Below are 23,901 nucleotides of genomic sequence, written 5' to 3'. Positions count from 1 at the left end.
TCTGCTCTCTGCAAAATCTTTTAAAGTCAGAACTAGTTATTTCCAGTTATCCAGGCTCCTCTGATTGACTGCTGAAGCCTCTATAATAGCTTTCTCTTGATCCTGTCTTATTTTTTCATCATTTGTGGACAGTTCTCCTTGCTTCATTTCAATGGAAGCTCCTCATGACTCAGAGCTTTGGCATTCATTTCTTGCGTACCAGGTGGTAATAGGTGGACACACTCATCTGGATGGCTGTGGACCTTCCTGGTGTTAGCACTGAGAGTCCTGCCATGTGCAGCACCAGAATACACATGGCGAAGTCTGTACATTCTTTGCAATTCAGTTGGGTAGTGAAAAATTCTGATTAGCCTTTGTAAAGGAACCTTCAAAGGTTTCTTCAGTGTTCAGCCCTCGATCTCATATTCTCTGCAGTTATAGGTCTTTAACCTGAGATTTTGCACTACCCCCCTACCTCAGCATCTGTGTGGGGAAGGAAGGGTTTGTTCCAGAATTCTCTGCAGATACCAAAATTTGAGGATTCTCAGAGCCATTATGTTAAATGGCACAGTATTTATATATAACCTTCAAATATCCTCCCATATACCTTACTTTTTTTTTTTTTTTGGTTTCAGGAATTGAACTCAGGACCTTGTGCTTGTCAGTCAGGTGCTTCTGCTTGTGAGATATATCCCTGGCTCCCATATACTTTAAATCATTTCCAGATTACTTACAATACCCAGTAAAAGGCAAATGGTATGTAAATAGTTGTTATACTATATTGTTCATGAATAATGACAAGGAAAATGTCTGCACATGTTCAGTAAGGATGAAATTTTTCTCTAAGATTTCTGAACCATAGTTTATTTAATTGGCAGATGGGGAACCCACAAATATGGAGAACCAACTGTACCATGAAGGTACTGGAGACTACTTCTTTGATCATCTTCTGTTCAAAAATCTTACAGCCTTTGAGGTGGAGTACTTTGAATACTAGAGAGATTATTCTAAAAAAGTAGGCTAATTTCAAAAAGATGACAAGTAGAAATGCTGCTGGAAAAGGTTGGGTAGGAAAGAAGAAAAAACAACCTTGGCCTATATTAAATAGTCTTTATTAAAATGCTACCAGATTCATTCCTTTGTTTCATAAACTGTGTGTAATTATAGTATACAAAACCTCCAGATCTTCCTGCTATTAAGAATTTAAAAATATCTGCTCCAGATTTTCAAAACAAGTTTCTCATGTACAGTAATTATATCATATAAAATGTGCTATACTTAAAATTATGTTTTTTATAGCAACTTAAACTTAGACTGCTTCTCCTAGGGTTGATTTAGTCATCTCTATGATGTTGCCTTGTTCATTTCTTATCAGGAGAGGAAGTAATTCTATTTGATTGGAAGTTCATGGGTGCTAAGTAAATACCTGCCTGTGCAAAACATTCTGGAGGAGAAATAAGAAAAATAGTTTTGGAACAGTGGGACACCATTCCCCCATTTTTCCAACCTTCACTGTTGAAAAAAATCTCCAAGCTCTGCAGAAAGTAGCGGGATGCTGCCAGGGCTGGTCATTTACACAGACTGTTGCCATGGTGGGACAAAACATAGATAGAGATCCAGAAGATCTCTATCTAATCTCTATTTCCTTTTTTATTTTGAGACAGAGCCTTGCTAAGTTATTAAGTTACCCACCCTGGGCTTGAACTCCGCCTTCTAGCCTTCCAGAGTTCTGAGATTAGGTGTGTGCATCACCAGACCTGGCCCAGATTTTTATTAATATTCGTGTGTGTGTGTGTGTGTATGTGCACACACGAACGTATTTGTGTGTATGTAACAATGTGTACTCTTGAATACAATTTTTAAACACTATTATTGACTGGAAATATTTGGAATTTTAAATAATTTGTTTTAAGAAACAGACTACAGTTTAATATAGCAGCTCATTTTGAAAATAGGATGCTTGCCTAGTTGATGCTAAGGCTCCTTCAAGACTAAGATTCTATAATTAGGAAACAATAAATCAGTGATTTTATCATGTGAGAAGAACCATTGACCAAATGACTCACAGTCATTCTTAGAATTAGAACCATTCCTGGTACGTATTGGGCAAATTTCCTTTTTCTGTGAGATCTGTCTCCCAATCTTAAAGAATAGAAACTGGCAGCTTCCTGATCCAGTTAAAACTGGATGATGACCTTTGCCATCATCATGGTCAGATTTTCTAAACTCAACTAAATTCTGAGCAAAACTATTCTAGAAAATCCACTGCTAACATTTACTTTGAATCATGACTTCTTCATCTGTTAGATTTTTGTCCAAGAATGTCACTGCACTGGAGCGTTAGCTTCCACTTAAAATCTTTAGAACAGTGATGACAATTGCATGAGACTTGCCAAGAGTGTACCCCCACCCAGCCCCACACACTGAAAGACTTAGAAGTGTTAGATGAGGCAATGTTTGTAAAGCACTTAGAACCCCTGGCGTATATTAAATATTCTAAAACATTGTCTAGCATTTTGATTATTACTTGTACTCCCACACAATTAGGACATCTTGTAGTACTCTGATGTGGTAAAACCCACTTTCTTAGCCTAGCATTGAGGACTTTCCATCTGTATATTGCCTATAAATAAGATGGGGAGAATAACCCTGACACGGGTGCTGATAGGAGCACTGATTATGGCAAATGGGAACCGTGGGTACTAACCATGTATCTCAGCTGCATCCAGTTGCTTACGCCTTTGAGCTATGGGCATTTCTTTGATTCACCACACTGACTTAGGGCTAACTTTCTTAATTTACACAATTTTACATATCAATTGAAAAGAGCTGAAAATTCCAAGTAAAAAATAGGTGAAGTATGTGGTCACATAGCTAATACACATAAGTAATACACATGAAATAACCAATTTCATTCATTAAAAAGCTATAAATTGGAGCAAAAATACTATTTTTAACCTATTGAGAAAAACTGAAAAGAATTTCGAGTGTTGGTAATTGTGTGGAGATACGGGCTTTCTGGTGGACTGCTATAGTGGTGCAGCCTTTGTTGAAGACAATTTAGCATTATTTACCAAAATACAATATACACATTTCTTTGATTTACCACTTCCAGAGCTATAAGTTAAATTCAGAAATACATTCAAGACCTGAATACATGACTGAATTTTAGCTCAGTGGCAGAGAGCACACTTAGCATATAAGAAGACCCTAGGTGTTAAGAGAGAACAAAACATAGAAAAATTATGTCATTATGCACACATTTCCCATGTGGATTGATTGGGCAGAGTGTGTAGGAACAGTGATATATAAACAGAAGTACTTTTTTAAAAAGGAAGACACATAAGAAACTGAAAGGTGGTTACTTTTGGGAGAACAAGGTAGAGAAGGGAACAAGTAGAATGGAATAATTGTTATGCTCTCCTAAAATCCTGTACGGTTATAACTAATATACTTTCTTCTCCTTTTCTCTCTTCCCTCCCTTCCCCTCCTGCTTCTCCCTCTCACTCTTTATTTAGTGCTGAGTGGACAAGTTCTCTACTACTGAACTACACTCCCAAATCATTTTTCCTCTGAACTATTCATGGAGTAAAGTTCACCTTTGAAAACCATGATGTGATATGAACTCCTAAACAGAAATAGCCTTACTTTACTTCTGGTTTTGCCTAGTATGAATAACAGAAAGTTTATATTAATTTTTCTGTGTGTTAAAAGCTTGGGAATGAAGTTCTGTTCCACGAAGTACTTTCTGTTTATCTTATTTAGATTCTTAGAAATGTCTGTCCCAGTGTGAGAACTTTTGCTGACTGGCATATTATTTTCCTCTCAAACGAAAGGAACCTGTATCAGTTAGAGCCCATGCGGTTTTGTGTGGCTCGGCAGACACATTTGGATATTCTTAGTTCTCTCTTGTTTGCTGGACTCAAGGGCAGAACTAACGATACTTGTGGAATGGAAGAATGGATGATGGAGAAATGGAAGGGTGGAAGAAGGAATAAGGGAGTGGGGGAGGGCGCTCCTGGTCAGATGAGCTGATTCTCCTCCTCCCAGGTCCCAGAGGGAGCACTATTGTATATGTTTGCGGTCAGTGGGGCAGAGCTTAGATTACCTTTACAGAAGGCTCATTTCCGCCATCTTCCTGTCCAGCCTTTCTCATATTGCCTTGGAATCTTGCTGGTCTCTCAGCCTCCCCACATGCACTCCAACAGTAACATTTTTTAATGCACATTTTTCTAGGTTTCTATCTCTAGTAATAAACACAGACTTTGACCTGGATTACTGTTCTTTTTTTCCTTTTTGACATAAGTTTTGGCTTATACAACCAAGGACTTGCTTTATTGTGAACATCTTTACACAAATGTATTGAGTGCCTGGGTGCCAGGCAGCAGTGTAAGGTGTGGGCCTAGTGGTCCCACCTTTGGACATCACATCCAAATCTTGTCTGCATAATGCACAGCCCCTGCAGAACTGCCCTTTGTTCCCAGCTTGGCAGCTAAGACAAATATAGAGGCGCAAAATTATTTTAAATGGCTCATTTGAACTTTGGATATAACGTATTAACTGGATTAATAAAAGGTACAATTTACTATTATGCTGGAGTTCAACTATGGAGAATCAGGGAGGTAGAAGTGACCATAAGAACAATTTGTAATACTGTAATTCCATCCTACAAATCATATAAAAGTCTCATATAACATTTATCTTAGTACAGATACTTTAAGCAGCAGCAGTACTTAGTTTTTATATGAAAACTGAAAACACTGCTTTATGTGGAGGCCACTGCCGTTTACATAGTCACTTTTGTAAGAATATGAAATCTTTTTTCTAATGTGAAAATGTGGCTGTGAGTTTTTTAGCTGCTAAAGTTTGAGTGTATGTATACTTATAAATGATGGAAAAGGTCTAAAGTCTTACTCCAGCTAAATATGTAACCTGCAACTTTAGAAGCAGATTGTGCAATCACATTGGGGCTGAATAGAGTTTCCTGCCGTCACTTACGTCATGTAGGTAAGAAAGGTGCTGAGGGGCTCCAGCGAATGATTCCGGAAATAGTCAAATTCCCTGCAGAGTTTTTTCCTCATCTCTGTGTCAATTTTGGAAACAGTAAGAGGATTTGTCTCATTCGCCAAAAAGTTCCCATAATCAGTGGTCTGGAGATGAATTTTCAGATCTGAAATTAAGTGAAACACCAAATCAAGTTAAGTTTTGAGCACGCATGAATAACTTTTTCAACATGAGTTGAATCTCTGATAACTTTAAGGTAAATACTATCTTATCAGGCTTCAACATAAGGTTTATATATTAGAGCTGAGCTCTAGCAATGAAAAGTCAGTGTAAATATTATTTCAGCACAGCGTAAAAATTTCCAGTTATCTAAGAAATCTGACATTTTTCACAGAGCTGAAAAAATTGATAAACATCTAGATCAGAGATGGTGTTACCTGAGAGAGTTTACCTGAGTCATCTGAACATAGATGCTTGGGAAGCTGTTGAGAGAGATACCAAGGCTCCATCTCAACTTGACAGAGAAGAGAAACTTTTAGTGAGTAGCTTCCATGGGTGTAGGGGATAGGGTAGGCAGTCATCACTGCCCAATTTCAGCATCCTTTCATTACAGATGAAGAAATTGTGGCTAAATAATAGAGTAATAGGATGGCTAGAGTTGTACTAGAGGGTAAGATTCTTGCTTTTAAAATCCAACATAATTTCCACCAGACCATGCTATGAGTCCTTCAAATATAGTCAGTGGTTTGGTTGACAGATAATTTAAGTGAATTCTAGCTTCAGTTGTTGCTACTTTTGCTTCAACAAACCTTGTGTATAATGTTGACCATACCTTACTCTAGAATTTCTCTCCTTATCCCTTTTCAAGTTTGCTGATTTGAATCCCTCAAGATCTGATTATAACATTGAAATAATTGCTACCAGTGACGAAGTGCTTATTATGTATCAGATTTTGTACTAGACTTACACTGTCTCACTGTCTCACTTAACACTCATGGCAACCCTGAGATAAGAATGATATTTATCCCCCTTTTCAGGTAAGAACACTGAAGAGCAAGAGATGAGAAACTTTCTCAAGATCACACGGGTAAACTAGGATTTAAAAGTGACTGCAAGTCACTAAAAACTTATACTTTACTGTCAAGCAATACAATCAGATTGTCACTTGCCCTGTAAAGTCTCAATTCTCTCAGGCAGAATTATTCCAGCTGACTCATCTGAGTTTCAAAGTACTTGGATAGTTGCTTTAGCATAGCACAAGATATACAGGGATTTTTTTGAGATACTGTCTTGCTATACAGTTCAGGATTCCCTTGACCTCACTGTGTAGGTCAGGTTGGCCTCAAACCTGTGGCAATCATCCTGCTTCTGCCTCCTGAGTACTGAGATTACAGATGTGTGCCAGCATGCCTGGCATGACATATAACTTTAAGTATGATGACCCAAAGAAGGAGTTATATTGTCTTAGTTATACCTTCTATCTGTGACTTCTTGCAAAGTCCCTAACATATAAGTGTTACACGAATATCTAAAGTGATATGTGAATATCTAAAATGTCTTTGGCTCTACCTAGCATATAAATTGGGGCCAAGTGGCTGGGGATATAGCTCAGCACCTGCTTGACAAGCGCGCAAGGTCCTGAGTTTGATCACTGGCACAAAAAAAATTTGCATTTCTGAATGACCAATGACTTTAAACATTTTCTCATGTATTTATTTGCCATTAGTATTTCTTCATTAGAGAAGTGTATATTCATCTCAGATGCCCGTTTTTGGGTTGGGTCTTTGAATTTGGGGGACCTGATTTTTTTTAATTCTTTATGTGTCCTAGGAAGAAGTCCTTTGTCTGAGGAGCAGTTGGCTAAAATTTTTTCCCAATTCATGGGTTTTCTTTTTACTTTATTAGTGATTTCTTTAGATGTGCAAAAACTTTTCAATAAGATGAGATTCCAGTTGTTGATTCTTTGAAGTATTTCACATGCAGTTTGGTTTTTGTTCATGAACTCTCTGCCTGCCCCTATGTCATCAAGATTTTTACCTACTTTCTCTTCCAATAAATTTAGTGTTTCTGTTTTAATATTTAGATCTTTGATCAATTTTTACTTTAATTTAGTGCATGGTGAAAGACATGGGTCTAGTTTTAGTCACTGGTATGTGGAAAGCCAGTTTTTCCAGCACCATTTATTAAAGAGGCTATCTTCCTTCCATTGAACATGTTTGGCCCCTTTGTTGAAGATAAGGTAACTGAGTGTGTTTATAGTTGTATCTGCACCTTCTAATCTGTTCCATTATCTTCAGGTCTGTTGTTGTGCCAGTACCATGCTGATTTTATCACAGTAGCTTTGTAATATAATTTTAAGTCAGGAATTGTGATGCCTTCTGCCTTTCCTTTGTTTCCCAAGATTGCTTTTGCTATTCTATGCCTCTTCTGGTTCCACATGAACTTTAGGAGTGTTTTCTCTACATCATTGAGGTATATTAATGATATTTTAATTGGGATTGCATTGAATCTGTACAGCACTTTTGAGAGTATGGCCATTTTCACAATGTTTGTTCTTCCTATCCATGAGCAAGGAATATCTTTCCATTTTCTAATATCCTATTTGATTTCTTTTTTCAGAGTACTATAATTTTTACTGTATAGATCTGTTACTTCTTTTGTTAGATTGATTCCTAAGTATTTCATCTTTTTAGATGCTATTGTGAAAGGTGTGGTTTCCCTAATTTCTCTCTCAGTCTGTTTGTTACTTGTGTACAGGAATGCTATTGATTTTTGAGTGTTACCTTTGTATCCAGCTACACTACTGAATTTGGTTATTAAATCCATGAGCAAATTATTTTTCTTTTCTTTTCTTGTGGTACCGGGAATTGAACTCATGACCTTGCACTTGCCAGGCAGTGCTTTGCCGCTGAGCTAAATCCCCAGCCCCTTCCATGAGCAAATTAAAACCATACCGAGATTCCATCTCACCCCAGAAAGAATGACTATCATCAAGAAATCAAATGCTGGAGAGGCTGTGGTGAGAAAGGAGCCCTGCTCCACTGCTGGTGGGAGTGTAGATTGGTGAAACCACTGTGGAAATCAGTTTGGAGATTCCTCACAAAACTAGAATTGGAAATCCCATTTAACCCAGCTATTCCCCTTCTGGATATTTTCCCAGAAGAATTAAAGATATCACGCCACAGTGATATATATGCACCCATGTTTATAGCAGCACAATTTGTTATAGCTAAATCTTGGAAACAACCCAGATGCTCATCCACTGAGGAATGGATAGAAAAGAAGTGGGCATTTTTATACAGTGGAGTATTACTCAGATAGTAAAAAAGATAATCTTGAGGCTCTTGTAGGTAAATGGATGCAACTAGAGACCATACTTGTAAGTGAAATAAATCTGACCCAGATGGGTAAACATCATATTGTCTTGGTGTAGGAACCTGAAAGACTAGGTAAAACTCAAAACATACAGTAGATGATAGGAAAGGGAAACAAATTGCTCAAAGGAAGGAATGACTGGGATGAGGGAAAGAAGAAAGAAGAAAGAAGAAACACAAAATATAAATATATGTATATGAATAGCTGTGACAGCTGTATTGCTGATTTCTGATGGTGTATTGAAATGAGCAGTTAATGATTACAATTTTTTATGTTCTGATCGATTGTGCATGCTTGTGTCTGGTGGTCTGAGCAACTGATTTGAAGGTAACAGTATGCAATGGAATTACAATGGTGAACTCCTACCATCTTGTTTAGTGAAACTCCATATTATCTCTACAGTTTTATCAAAGAATTATTCTCTTATTCCCTATAATGGTTTGAGAAATCTTTCATTCTTACTTCTGGTAATCTGAGCAATGTAGTTGAGGATAGTAATATGTAATGTAACAATCACTGTTGATTCATGTTATTTTGTCTTGAGACCCTGTACTACTTTGAATGTTCTTGCTTTGATTTGTTTATGTTTGTGATACTGGTATGCTGCTACTGTTCTATTTATTTGTTTGTTTGTTTCTCATTTATTACTCTCTTTAAAATAAAAGAAAAGTAAAAAAAAAATTGGGGCCAATATAGTGAACTGAGTCTTAGTGGCTCTGACATTCAAATATATACTGAGCAATTATTGGGGCTGTCAACTGCAGGAAACTACCCATATATTCTTCACCTTGAAGGAAATATGCAATCTACCGTGGGAGAAGGCTACCACCCACATATCATTCTAGCAATGTACTAAACTCAGCTGAGCATGGTGGTGCATACCTGTAATCTCAGCACTGCGAGGCTGAGGTAGGAGGATCACAAGTTTGAGCCCAGCCTGAGCAGCTTAGTGACTTAGTAAGATTCTAGTTCCCCTTCAAAAACAAAAACAAAAGCAGAGCCAAACTGAAAGGGGCTGAGAATGTAGCTCAGTACAGAGGCCCTGAGTTGAATTCCCAATACTACACACACAGAGAAAAACAAAGCATACCAAATAACAAACAGCATGCTAAATTCAGCAATAAGAACCTTGATTTATGAGAACAGAGAAAACAAGACCTAGATCTACAGGGATGGGAGCAACAGGCCTAGGAAAGTTTTCTGGAAAGTTCAAGTGTCTTGGTTACTTTTCTCTCATTGCTGAGACAAAATACCTGATGCCCAAAATTAAGGAAGGAAAGGTTTATTTAGCTCACTGTTTGTGGAGGTTTCAGTCCATATTCTGCTGGCTCCAAGGCAGGGTGGCTCATGGCAGAGGGCAACTGTTCATGGTGGCAGAAGACAGCAAAACAGCCAGAGCAAAAGGGAGGAGTGGCAGCCATAAGCAGCCTCTCTTCCTTCCTTACACTGAATGTAAACTACTCACCCCAGGACAGGTGTAGCACTCACACCCATAATTCCAACATTGGACCATGAATCAATCATTAACTCTAAAAGTCTGCCCTATGACTGTATGTGGATTTGAGGGGACATCCAGACACAAACATTAATACCAAGCCATAGATGGGTTGTAAAGTGCTATATAAAAGTGAAAGGAAGATGCTCCATGAATTAGGACAGGAATGGTGTGTTCAAAGAACTCCAAGTATATCAGTGGTGGATATTATGTGGTAGATATGGAAATTAAAAATGGAACTGTCATAGATCCAGCAGTCTACTGGGTACACATCCACAAGCAACAAAAGCAGCATGTTAAGGAGATATCTGCAGTCTCACACTCTCTGTAACACTATTGCAAGCTCAGTGTCTGTCAGTGGTTGAATAGATAACATTCACAGTGCGATACTATTCAGCCATCAAAGGAAGGAAAGTCTGTCATTTGTGACAATAGAGATAAATCTAGAGAATGTAATATTAAGTGAAATAAACAAGGCACTGGAAGGTAAGTACTACATGATCTCACTGAAGTGTGAAATCTAAAAAACTTTGAACTTATAGAAGTGGAGGGTAGAATGGTAGTAACCAGAGACTAGGAAAGATTTTGGCAGGTAGATGGTCATCAAAGGATACAAAATTTCAATACATGGAAAGAATAACTTCAAGTGATATATTGCATAACATAGTGATTATAGTAAATGACAATATAATATATTTTGAAAATTATTGAGAGTAAATTTAAGTGTTCTCAACAGAAAAAGCAAGTAAATGAATTAATATATGTTAATTTGTTCAACTGAGTTTGTACTATCTATCATCTATCTATCATCTATCTATCTATCTATCTATCTATCTATCTATCTATCTATCATCTTTTGATATCTTTCAAGACACATTGGCTGGATGTGTTGATACACAGGATAACATGTTCCAGGCCAACTGGGGCAATTTAGTAAGACCTTGTCTCAACATAAATGAAAAGGACTGTAGAGACAACTCAGTGACAAACACCCTTGAGTTCAATCCACAATATGGCAAAAGAAAGAGGAGCGTGGGGTGGGGGGGGAGAAAGAGAGAGAGAGAAGAAGAAGGAGGAGGAGCAGGAGGAGGAGGAGCAGGAAGAGGAAGAAGAGGAGAGAGGAGAGGAGAAGATAGAAAAAAGAAAAGAAAAGAAAAGAAAAAAGAAAGGAAAGGAAAGAAAAGGAGAGGGCCCAGAGGTGTAGCTCAGTAGCAGAGCACTTGCCTAGAGTGTGCAAGACTCTGTTCAACCCCCAGCACTGCAAATGAAACAAAACTAAAAAACATCCTTGTGAAGTTGCAGCTAGAAGCTGTGGTGTGCTCTGGTACAGCAGGATGACTATAGATAGTGATAATGTTCCTACATTTCAAAGCTACAAGAAAGGATTTTAAAACTTTTCATCATAAAGAAATGATGTTTGAAGAGACAGATATGTTTAACATGATTTAAAGATTACACAATGTATACTTGTGTTGAAATACCATATAGTACCTCATTAATACATACAATTTTATGTTTTCATGTGTCTCTTAAAGATTAATTAACAAAAATTTAAAAATCATGCTGTACATGCCAAATACATATAAATTTATAAAAAGGTGGTAGAATAGGAGAAGTAAGAATTGAGCCAAGCAAATAAACATATGAAAAAATGTTTAACATCACCAGTCATTCAAGAGACACAAAATAAAACAACGCTGAGATTCCATCGCACCACAGAAAGAATGGCTATCATCAAGAAATCAACCAACAACAAATGCTGAAGGGGCTGTGGGGATAAAAGAACACTTCTCCACTGTTGGTGGGAGTGTACAGTGGAAATCAGTGTGGAGATTCCTCAAAAAACTAGGATTAGGGTCCCATTCCACCCAGATATTTCCCTTCTGGGAATCTTCCCAGAAGAATTTAAAACATATCATAGTGATACATGTACACCCATGTTCATAGCAGCACAATTTGTAATATGTCCATCAACCGAGGAATGGATAAAAAATGCAATCTTTTTATACAATGGAGTACTAACCAGCCATATAGAAGGATAAGCTTGAGACTTTTATAGGTAAATGGATGCAACTTGAGACCATACTCACTAGTGAAATAAATCAGACTCACAAGTACAGATATTGTGAAATGAGAATAAATTGGTCCAAAGGAAAAAGGAGCTAGGCTGGATTAAAGGGGAAAGGAGAATAGGGAAAAGGGAAAAAATGCAAGCCAGTTATACTCTTAGTGTCTCTTAGTTCATTAAAAGGGAAGGTTTGTGCTAATATCCATTGAAGAAAATTTTATGCCCATATCTTGTACCCTGAGCAACTAATTTAAAGATAACAACCTGCAATGTATTAACTATTGTTATTCTTCTATTATTTTGCTGTGAAATTTTGTTTTATCTTTGTTCCATAAAATAAGAAAAGAAAGTGTTCTCCCTAGGAAGACTTGGAATGTCCCTGGGATAGGTTGGGGTCTCTGACCAGAAGAAGCCAGGGAGCTGCAGTGGGCTAGGAATTGGTTGCTCTGGTAGCTGGGAAGGGTGGATCTACAGTTAGGCACAATGTCATTGGTGAGTGAGCAAGATACAAGGTACAGGCATTCTTCCTCAGTGTTTGGAGCAGATTTTGCACGAAAAGTGCACTTCATTTGACTGCAGAATTCATTTGCTCAATTACCTATTTAATTAACTCCATTTAAAACAATTACACTTGTTTGCCATGGTTTGTTTGGCTTTTATTTTGACGATGCAGATTTTTATGTAATCTGACAGTTTGCATTCTCAGCACCAAGGAATATTTGCCAACAGAACTGACACAAATGGCATTTCTTTCAAAACCACGATTTTTTGCGCTATGACATATGTTTCTTTTAAGCTAAGTAACCTTCAAACCTTTCAACTGCCAGTGAGATCCTGAAATTAAATGTCTCCCATTTGTCAGACCCTGTAGGAATCTTGGAATACAGTGCTGGAGTCAGTGGAGAGCAAATGGAAGAGAAGCTGCCTCCCTTCCGCAGCAGCAAAATGATCCAAGGGACACTCTTGTGCAGATTTTAAGAAAATGTTAGACTCTGAAGTGTTTTCTGTGAGATGATTACTGCCAGCAGCAGTGTTCATATCATAGTTTTCTGGGTTATAAAGTGGGTTGACTTAATTTTTCCCCCTGCAGTGCCCTAAATGCTCATCTAAGTAGGTGCGTCAGTAAGAGGACTTTGTGGTGGAGTAAGTGTGGAATAAATAGGTTTCTTTACTGTGGGAATTAGAAGCATTTCATATATTAACTTCAGTGTTTTCTTTGAAAAGCGTGTGGTACAGGACATTTCAAACCACTAAAGAACAATTGGCCACCCGCAGAGCACAATTGGGGAAATTATGCTACTTTTTACCCAGAGAAATAGAGTGGCAAATGGTGCCGCAAGTTTTTTTTTTAAATGAGGAAATAGAACATTTTCCAAACTATGGAATCCCTACCAATTAACTCAATTTATTAGGTCTTAAACAGAAATAGGATGAAAAGATTCTATTAGGCTGTTTTAAAAATGTCAAAGTATATCACAGAGCAGTGTAGCTAAGTGCATGCCCTCATGCTGTACAGGATGAGAATGTTGAAACAGTGTCTTCTCGGGGCTGCAGCCACTGAACGAAAGGAGTTCCATCTGAGATCACTGGGCCAGTGAATGAGTCAGGCTGGGGAATGGAGACTTAGTGGTTGTCTTTTAGCAATAGGTTGGCAAATCATTTTTAGAAAATTATTGGTTTTTCCATGCAGCTTCCTGTTGGGATCTCTGTATAAAGTGCATATTTGAGCTTTCACCCTCTGGTAGGTTATGCCAAAGAAGCATTGTTAGAGACTGTCCAGGGTGTTGTCTCCAAAGGAAGGGGTGCTGCTTTTCCTCTCCTCTGCTGATGCTGAACAGTTTCCTCATCCACAAAATGGATGTAGAAGACTAGGGGTAGAGAATTTGCCCATTATGCTCAAAGGCTTCGGCTTGATCCCCAGCACCCTTCCTCCCCACAAAAGGATATAGAGTCTGCTTTCAGGTGTCAGCAGGTATGGAATGAAGTGACAGTCCTGTAGATGATGGAGGGAAGGGCCAGCTGTGGAAGCTATGAAAAAATGTTACTTTTAGCATCTCGCATGAGCTCATCCAATTCCAAAATAATTTGCTTCAGTTGGCTAAGATCTTTGACTTTTATTCTCTAGGTTGGAAAGTTGCTTACTGATATATTAGATTCAACCATCAGGTCTAATAATTACTCAGACTTTTAATAAATATATCAATACCTACAAAATCTGACACTTTCCCTTCCTTTCTTAGTACTATTCCTACTTCCCTTCCTTTCTTAGTACTATTTCCCTTCCTTATTTAGTACTATTTCTACTGTGTTGAAACTTCGGAGTCCTCTTTGGTGTTTTATAATGCCAAGTTCCCATTTCCCGTTTCTCTGATTTCTGCTCCATAATTTCTGATACCTATAGAATGACCCTGACACCTGGATGACTGCCTCAGTCTCTTACCTGATTTCCCAGGCTCATTTCTCCTCTTGAACTTCCAGTATCAAGTTCAACCTTTTCTAAGAATTGTTTTGATCCTGTAATGATCTTACAAGTATCCTGGAGCCACTAAGAGTTTTAGGTACATTAAAAATAGCTTCCATAGGAGTTGTACCGTCATTTACCACTGACGCAGTGGTTTAAGGTACATTACCTTTTAACTTTCACAATAATGCTCATTTCATGAATGAAGAAACAGGCTCAGAGAAATAAGTAGATGTTTTCCATGCCTGTACGTGTTTGAGGACTGACATGTGACTCTGGTCCTCCTTCAGTGAGGTTTGATATCCTGAAATTTCATGATCAGATCTTCCAGTTCCTTAAACATTTTCCCCAACCTTAACTCCAGGAATTTTTCTTCTGAATCTCCGAGTATTCTTTAATTGAATCTCCAGGTATCCTTCCATTGCTGCCAAATTCACTTACTCCACCTAAATGTTTTCGTTGTTTCCCAGCTATTCTTCATGGTTTTCTCTGTGCACCTAAGGTGTTTTATCATCCTGACTCCTCTCTGAACACCACCCAATGACCTATTCTTTTTCTTTTGTTAAGTATGTTTGCAGTAAATAATGATTACATTCACTGTGGGGAGTTGGTACGTGCACATAACACATCTTTTAAATTATTTTTTCTCAGCCTATTGTTATTCAACTTTGGTTCACTGTCCAATATAAGTTTGAACCTTTTGTTGTTTTTTGTTGTGCTGGGTATGGAAGCCAGGGTCTTGCACATGCTAGGCATATGCTCTGCCACAAACTATACTGCCAGATTCACATTTTTGTATTTTAAATTTTTATTTATTTTTACTTATTGACTGTTATGGTTTGTGTGTGGGTGTCCCCCCAAAGCCTCATGCGGCCATGGGGCAGGCTTTTAGAGTTTGATTGGTTATGGGTGTGAGAGCTACACCCACCTTGGGGTCGATAGTTTGCACATATAAGGGAGAGGAAGAGACTGCTTCTGGCCATTCCTCCCTTGTGTGTGCTTGTTGCTTTGGCTGTGTTCTGCCGCTATGAGCTGTAGCCCTTTGCCATGTGCCACTCTGCCTTGTAACCTGACAAGTATGGACTGAAACCTCCACAAACTATAAGCAAAATAAACTTTTCCTTCCTTAATTTTGGGTGTCAGGTATTTTGTCCCAGCAACGAGAGGAAAGTAACCAAGACATTGACTATATCCTTTCAACTAGATAATTGTTCAGGTAGCAAATAGTGTCTTATTGTTTTTCATATTCTGTATGGTACTTAATTCAATTTTTTATCACATACATAAGGTTCAAATATTAAATTTGTGATTAAAATCTGGGACCTATAGACTAATAGTCACACAGCAGTTCATGATATAGTTCAATGAGTGCTACTAGGTTTGAAACTGTTCATTTGAATTCTTATTCTTAGAATGAATGTTTCCAAAACTGGTGCTCTGTGAAAGAGAACAGAACCAACTAGTTATACACCAGACACCATTAACTATCACCAAGAAGCAGGAAGAACTAGTTCAGGAATTTCAAAGTCTAGCAAAAGAAGGAAAATTGGTTCTTATTGTGTAGACACTGTAGCTCAGAGGTGAACCCCAGGAATGCTGAAGATTTACAGTACACCAAACATCTTCAGGTATTTCTGATCCTCCCCTGAAATAGGAGTTAGGCCAGGAAAATGTTATCTAAGTATTACACACAAAAAAGCACCAGGCTATTAAAGGTTAAATGGGCTGCTTAATATCTCAGAGCCAAGAAATAGAAAAGCCAGGATTCAAACACAATCATTTCTAATGTTCATTTTCAAGTTCTTACTATATAAATCACTAGCTTAGGCTCCAGGAGGCAGGAGAAAGAAAAGTGCAAGGTGTATTTTCTACCCTTAAGAAGCTTACAAGAGGATAGGAAATGCAGCTCAGCGGTAAAGCATGAAGTCTTGAGTTGATCCCCAGCACTAGAAGAACAAACAAACAAATAGGCAACGAATAGCTTACAATATGTAGGAGAAGATGCCATTTATTCACTCAGGTTAAGACTCTTAACTTTGACAGTCTCAGGTACTAGAAAGACGAGTGGCACAGATGTCCTCCCCAGGGTGACACACCTATGAAATGTCACAGATGCACTCAGAATTAGGTTTATTACAAATTGCAATAAGAGAAGGTGAGGCTTACCAATTCAGTCTCCTCAGGGATACAGCAGTGAAGGGTCTGTAGAGAATGAGGCTTGAAAGGAAACTTTAAAGGGAACGGATTTTCTCCAGGGGAACCAGATGTAGAATGGAATTTATGATGGAAGGAGAAGCTTCAGAGAAGGCAAAAGGCTTCTGAGGAAATGCTTAAAAGGTAGAGCTCAGCCAGATTATTGGAGCCTCTTAAGCTAAGTGTGACGTTGATCTTGCCTGATAGAAGTCACTGATGTATTTTTGAACTGTGACAGTGTTGGATATGAGTTTCTAATATAAAGCACAAAACAAGAGTCCCGTGATTCGAGATACAAATAATGTCTAAGGAATCGGAGAAAGCTTATTGAAATAAGTCTTCCTCCTATCTGATTTTTTTAAATTTAAAAATATGTGGTAGGTAAACGGTGAACATTCTCCTCCACTTGGCACACACCTGTCCACCCCTTTCTGAACTCTTTTTCTTGTAATATCATAAGTGTAATTTTTGTTTTCACTTCTAGCGGCCTCTTCAATCTAAAACTCTAAATATGAGACTCAATAGTTCCTGCCATGAAGGAGCAGAATGGTTCACTTTTGCAAAGACTTCTGAACTTTTCATTTTTTTTTTCATTCGAGAAATACTGAACGTGCTGACTACTCATTGTGCGTCAGGCACTGCCGAGGCCCTAGAGCCGAGTCCCAGGAAGTGCTATTTCCTGCGTCTTTTAGAAGTTTTCACACCTTCTTTGCATCTAGACAAACAGGTAGAAAACATTTTAAAAATTTAATACCTTCTCTTACTATAGAGCAGCATGCTCACGTGATTCTTTGCCTCATTTATCGCAGTCAGGTGATCTTTCCATCCTTTTTTAGGGCTCCTTAAGCTTCTTATGTTTTTTCCCCTAGGTGTAGAAGATGCCATCAGGTGAATGTCTTGTAACTTATTTAACCTGTTTCCTGCAGAGGAACGTCTACTTTGTTTCTATCTTTTCCACTCAAAACAATGCTGCATGAAGATCCTTTCACAGCTGTCACCTCACATGTGTGCAAGTCTTTTTGACGGACTTAGAATTCACAGGCTGAGTGGATATGCATTTGGAATTTGGGTAGGTACTGCCAACTGCCCTCAGTAGCATTTCTAATATTTTTATTTTCCAGAGTGGAAGTCTTTCTAGAGCAGGAATTTTCTTAATTATCTTTATTTCCTTAGCCCTAGGAAGTACTTAACATGTAGTTGTTGAATTAATTCTTGTCTAAAGTCACAGTCGGAGAAGGACCGAAGGTCAAGTTCTTCTTTTTACTGTTAATGAGATATAGTGGGCTCCCCACAGTCCTTTCAAAACATATAGCAAGGAGGACAAAGCAAAGATTCAGCGCACAGTGCCCTCCCGCATCGCAGAGCCAGGGAACACGTCAATCCTGTCTTAGAGAAATTATATTTATCACTCAAACTTAGGTATTAGTTTCACCATCTTTTCTTTGGCAAAGAGGAAAGAATATTTACACAATATTCTTATTCATTATTAAAATTCTGACAAAATCAGCCATGTCAACATTTTAAAGAATACTAGCTTCCTTCTTTTGTATCTAGGAAAGACTGAATTGCGGTGGGTCCCAGTGACTGGCTCAGGCTAGTCAGGGACAGACCCTGGAATAGATGAATATTCTCAACATGTTTGGCCTGTTACACACACAGCTCAGCACAATTATGAATACCAAAACTTTCCAAAGCTTTTTCTGGACAATCTTATTAATCTTCTAAATTTACCTAAAACCTTACATGTTCCTTGAAAGTGGTTTCCAAAATAGTTTGTTGCTGTTGGAACCACATTTAAGGAGAAGAGGGCTTTAAAAAAAAAATCTAATCTTTGCCCACAAGTTAGCTCTCCTTTCACAGAAAGCACTTGTTTCAACATGTAGCGCTGTAATGACACGGTCTCACCTTCTCTTCCTTATCCACAATCTGTACAGTACATGCTTTGTGCAAAAGTAAACAGAAATCCTTAACTCTTTAACTTCTGTCCCAGCCAATGCCTTTGATTAATTCTCAACTTTGAATGCAGCCCATAGGGTGGCTGGGGCTCTCTAAGTACAGCCACATAAGCGACAAATGCATGGATTTTCACACATTTCCCCCCAACATCCTGGGAAATTATCGGACTGGACAGTCCTCATTATTTTCTATCATCAAAATGAAGCTGGAATCAACTCAACCTGGACCAATCTATCTTCAATCAATATTAAAGAAACAGTGGCACTTTGGTGGAAAAGGAGCTGCAGGTAGCTCTGTCCTCTATGGCTGACAGCTTTCATGTTGGTCACAGCCGTTCTAATCCTCAGGGTCTTTAACCGTTAAGAGAGGACGTGGAATTCTTATTCACAAAAGTTTGTTTAGCAGCCTTGTTAACCCAAGCACAATTTAGTGACTCATACTTGATATTTGTGGGAATCTCCAGACAGTAAATTAGCACATAGATTGAAATATGGTTGTGAAATGAATAATTGAAAAATATATGTTACTGAGAAGAAAGGTAAAAACAGTGAGGCTTAATGACAATAAAGCAATGGTGGATGTGGGAGGATTTCTTAAGCCGGGTGCAGGGGTGGATTTGGGTGGTCCCTTAATGCCCTAACATTGTGTGGGAAATTCTGTTTGTATAGACATATGTATATATTCCCAATAAGTTTCACTCCTAAGATCTCCAAAAGAGTCTGAAACTTCTCCAACATTGAAGCCTATCCTAACTGACCAAATTCAACTAAGTGACTATTCAGATAAGAGGCCTATTAGGGTCATTCTTCTCTTCTCATCTCTCTCTTCCTCCCTCAACAGAAAATAATCTTTTCACAGAAAACATTGGGAGCAACTTTCAACAAGTTAATTTTTAACTTTTTATTTCCTACAAATTCTTTCTATGGCTTTAGATATGGCTTTCGTTATGTCTCTGAATTATTTTATGAACATATTAAGCCCTATTTTTGACCTTGCAAAGCTATTTTGTGTTGCTTGCCTTTACATTTTCATTCCTTATTTCATTTGAAGACTTGATGGAAAACTAAACAGAAGTTATTCAAATGGCTTCTTTCAGATGCTTTTATTCTGCTGTTTTTAAATTTCTCCGACTTTAATTTCTGTAGATCTTTCTATATTTGATTAACATTCTTCAATCACCAAACTCCTAATTTAATATGCTGAAAGGATTTCGGATTTAGGAATATTATTATTGGGATTATTATAATTATTTAGAGCCAGCAGAATTAGTTATCATCTGAGTGACTCTAGCCTTCCCAATGTTAATGCAAAGGCAGGGTCTGTCCCAGCTTGGGCAGTCTGGCCTCAGTTCTGGCTTTAACCGGTCACAGCCGTGAACAAGTGACCTCCACACCCTTCAGCCCTACTGGAGAAGCAAAGTCACCTCCAGAGAGTTTTGGTTTGCTTTTGCATGCTAATACACTTCCCTGGAGGCCTTTTCCTGGGTGCTTACTTGTTTCTTGTAGAATAATCTGCAGGCAGGTGTTAAAGTACTTCATGGGCTTCAAAGTTTGCTTCAAAATGAGCAAAGGAAGCTATGTTTTAATAACGAAATATTGCTGCAGTTGTGGGACCTTCCGTCAGGGTTTGAAAAATGTGGTGGGAAGATCATTTCTAGGTGCTGAGTGCTCCTCGCACTGACTTCTCTCTGTAACTCAGCTGATCAGACACTGCCATCCCATGCACAAATGAGGTCAGTTTTGAATCTGAAGCTGGGTCACCATACTTGTGATTTTTTTTTTTTTATGCTTAAAGTAAAGGAAAACTTAATATTCTCAATCAATATTGAAAAAATTCCCTAGACCAAAATTTTTCCTTCCTTTCTTCCTTCCTCCCTCCTTCTTTCCCTCCCTTTCTTCCCTTGCCACTTCTTTCCTTCCTTCCTTTTTCCCTTCCTCTCTCCCTCCTCCCCTCCCTCTTCTCCCTTTTCTTTCTCTCTTGTTTCCTTCTTTCCTTTCTGCTTACTACCAATACCCTGGCAACTTGGTGAAACTCTTCCCCCAATATGTAAAATGAGAACAAATAGGATTATAGAGGAAATAAACTATTTTAAACATAGTTAGCAGAATGCTTTTAAAGTGCGCAATAATTGGTATGCTTCTTTCTTAAAACATTAAAAGTCCAGCTCAGCCTGACATGGTGACGCGTGCCTGTAATCTCAACTACTTGGGCGGCTAAGTAGGAGGGTCACAAGTTTCAGATGAGGCTGGTACACTGAGCAAGATCTTGTCTCAAAAAAACAAAACAAAAAGAACTGGGGATACAGCTCACGGGCAGTGCCCATGGATTTGATGCCCAGTGTTGCTGGAAGATAAGAAGAAACAAAAAATAAGCTTAAAGGGTGGGTGTAATATCTAACTCTAACTTCAAAATAGACAAAACAATAATATTTTAAAGTATCTGTAAGAATTTAAAGGATATAACAATATTGAACTTCTGTTGCTATCAAAAGTCGCAGGTACCACTTATACCAACCCCTGTGGTTTATATACTACTTCCAAAAGGAAAGGAAATGTTACATTTCACTAAGAAGAAATATACAGAAATAGTCTATTTTTTTAATTTATCCAAGTTCATGGACACCAGAAACCTGGATTCCAGGTATAAAAGTCTGCTCACATGTCTTCTCTTGGCTTCTGGAGAGGAACATCATTTCCTCTCTTTCTTTCTGAAGGATAAGATGAGCTCCACTTACCATCCAGGGTCTCGCACTGGACCAGGTTGACGTAGTCCTGCTGGGTCAGGAGGCCGGCCTTGCAGCCTCGCACCAGGCCCTCCAGGTAGCCATGGTCCACGTTGAAGTGTAGCTCTGCACTCTCCAGCATGGGAAAGGATAGCGGTGACTGCAGCTGAGCAGCTCTGGAGTCCTGGTCAACCCCTGTCAAACTGCACTGGTCTGGAAAAAGTGCTGGTGGCATAAACAATCAGCTGACCATCAAGATTCCTGTGACTAGTTTCCTCCGGCTTTTGTGGCTTTCAAAACAGTGTATTCAGACCAGTTTTATGGCAAGAATGAATCAGCCCGATGATTAAAGTAAACCCAGTACTGGGAGGAAAGCAGGAGGGAGGGACCCAGGGTCTACGCTTCCCTTTTTGAAAACCAGCCACTCGTGGTTTTGCTATTGGAAGCTTCAGACAGCTGAATGTTTTGGAAACATTCCCACTCCCACCTGAACTTTCAAATTATATTTACTTCAAATTTTTGGAGGACTATCAGTATGAGCAAAGAGAAGGCTTTTGTCAAAATAAAAAGATTAGGTTCTGTAAAGAGATCAAAAGTGAGAAGTTAGGAGAAATCAGAGAAGCTAATTTTACAGCAGAGTAAATATTTGTAAAACAAATGGTTAATAATATTTTAAAATTACCAAGAGCTGATAATATTTCCTATGCAGTTTAGGGGCAGAGCCCTATAATTCTGCAGTAGGAATTCAGTACCTTTGCAAAATGTGACTGTAATACACTCTTCATTTGCTTTTTTCTTTTTATTTGAGTCTCCTGATTACTCTGAGATAGGTATCAGCAGAGGTAATTTTAGTACTAAAATCACAGATAAGGAATCAGCTCTCAGAAGCTGTGAAGTGTCTCAGACTAAAGCTTTGTAATACAGTAGGTACTTAGTAAAGCAGGGCTTATGTGTGGAGTTTCATGCTCCAAAAAAGAATGCTTGTTATCTTAATATACTTAGTTCAAAAATTGTGTTAACTACTTTAACACTATCGACAAAAATAGTATTTCACATGGATTGTGTCAAATTCTTTAATTGGAATAGTGCCAAAAACTGTTCAGGCTCTGTCTCTGGGTTTCCAAACCGTTTGGGGTAGGAAAGATTGACTCAACATCCATTCTGCTATGGTTGTTGAAAATCACAGATTTCAAACTTAGCTTCACAGAGTGCCTGACTTAGGAAATGTTTAATAAATGCTTAAACTCTTATTTTTTTTGTTTTTTTTTTTCTGGTATCAAGAATCGAACTCATGACCTTGCACTTGCCAGGCAGGCACTGTGCCGCTGAGCTAAACCTCCAGCCCCCTCAGACATCCTTAGTATGTTTTATGTTGAATCATTGAGCTCATTTATCATTTCCATCAATGTAAAATAATAACTCTGCTTTAAAGGAAGTAAGACAATGGCTTATGCTGAGCTAGGACTGACTTAGTCTGAAAACAGGGATTGAAATTCCCCTGAATGAGCCGTTCCACCATGCAAAGGGTTACAGGAACTTTATAGTCACAGAAGAAAGTCATAAATCAACAAATTTACCAGTTACACTGACAGTCACATCAGGTAGGTGGGCTATATGCAGGAAGGTGGGAAAATCGCTTCTATAGTTTCACATGTTATTTTATAGTGTTCTTAGATTTAGGGCTGGTGGAAGATAGAGATCTGCTAAACTCGATGATACTTTCCAAGAGTTTTGCTTAGCAGTCGCAAAGTTGTTAGGTCAGAGAAAGAGGTTGGTAGTAAATGGCTATTAAAAGAGACTAAAGGTAGTCCAAAATAATTTTGCCTCTCAATCTACAATATTGCATCACTCCACAATCCCCATGATACTCCAATACAGTGTGTAGGATTTGCACTGCAAATGTAACTTCCTCGGAAAACTTCAGTTCGCATTCAGATAAGTCTAAAGATGGTTATATATCAACTGTCTATATCATTCAAACTAAGCTTATAATTAAATAAATTATGAAAACAGACCTCCTTTCCTAATTATTTTCTTATATTTTGCTACTATGGATGCACTGAAGTTATTCTGTCTGTTATTTGTGTGGAAGATTTTTTTCCCTTTTGTTTTGTTGATAGTTCAGGGTGTTGAATTCAGGCCTCATGTGTGCTGGGCAAGTGCTCTACTGCTGAGCTACAACCCGGGTCAGTTTGGGAGATAGTCTATGTAACCACGCACTCTCTTGTATCTCCCATTGGCCAACAAGGCAGAATTATTTACACTGTGAAAATATGCAAGTGCAAAAAACTAGAGCTTGATTTACTGCTTGATTGTTCAGTCTTAATAGTGGAGAAAATGTTAATAAAACAAACTGAATTTAAAAGTATATAACATCTATAGCCATTAATATTGTGGGTTGCAAAAAATAGTTAAAGAAATATTCTTTCAGTATTTGAAAACTTTTATAGAATCAGCAAAGAAGTCACTCACATTATGTAGAGCAAGAGAAGTTCTGGCTTAGGTCTTCAGTGCTCTTCCACTTTCCTATTATTCATTAATTTATTTTTATTTTTAATTTTTCATATAGTACATATGGTTGGTTACAGATTGAAGAGCAGGACAACTGTAACTGAACGCAGGGTGTTCCCTTCTTGGTGAGGGTGAAG

At 38.2% G+C, this 23,901-nt stretch overlaps 1 protein-coding gene across 4 annotated transcripts in view; it reads right to left on the bottom strand.

The window, feature by feature from the left end:
• The window catches only part of Atp6v0d2 (ATPase, H+ transporting, lysosomal 38kDa, V0 subunit d2), a 54,387-nt gene that overhangs the window by 24,278 nt on the left and 6,208 nt on the right, over positions 1–23,901 (bottom strand). The window contains exons 1-3 of one of the 4 annotated variants that reach the window (XM_013512852.1): positions 21,266–21,330; positions 16,369–16,478; positions 4,978–5,149 (exon numbers count right to left, since the gene is read on the bottom strand). In XM_013512852.1, coding sequence (XP_013368306.1) covers positions 4,978–5,149; positions 16,369–16,390 — 194 coding nt within the window. In that variant the 5' untranslated portion in view covers positions 16,391–16,478; positions 21,266–21,330. Of the gene's footprint in view, positions 1–4,977; positions 5,150–16,368; positions 16,479–21,265; positions 21,527–23,901 lie in introns of those variants that run through there. The other 3 variants (XM_013512851.1, XM_013512850.1, XM_013512849.1) reach the window with 3 other exon arrangements.

The sequence above is a fragment of the Chinchilla lanigera genome, unplaced genomic scaffold (genome assembly GCF_000276665.1).
Source record: "Chinchilla lanigera isolate Chin_1 unplaced genomic scaffold, ChiLan1.0 scaffold00016, whole genome shotgun sequence".
NCBI lineage: Eukaryota > Metazoa > Chordata > Mammalia > Rodentia > Chinchillidae > Chinchilla > Chinchilla lanigera.
This window is presented reverse-complemented; position numbering and strand designations above follow the sequence as displayed.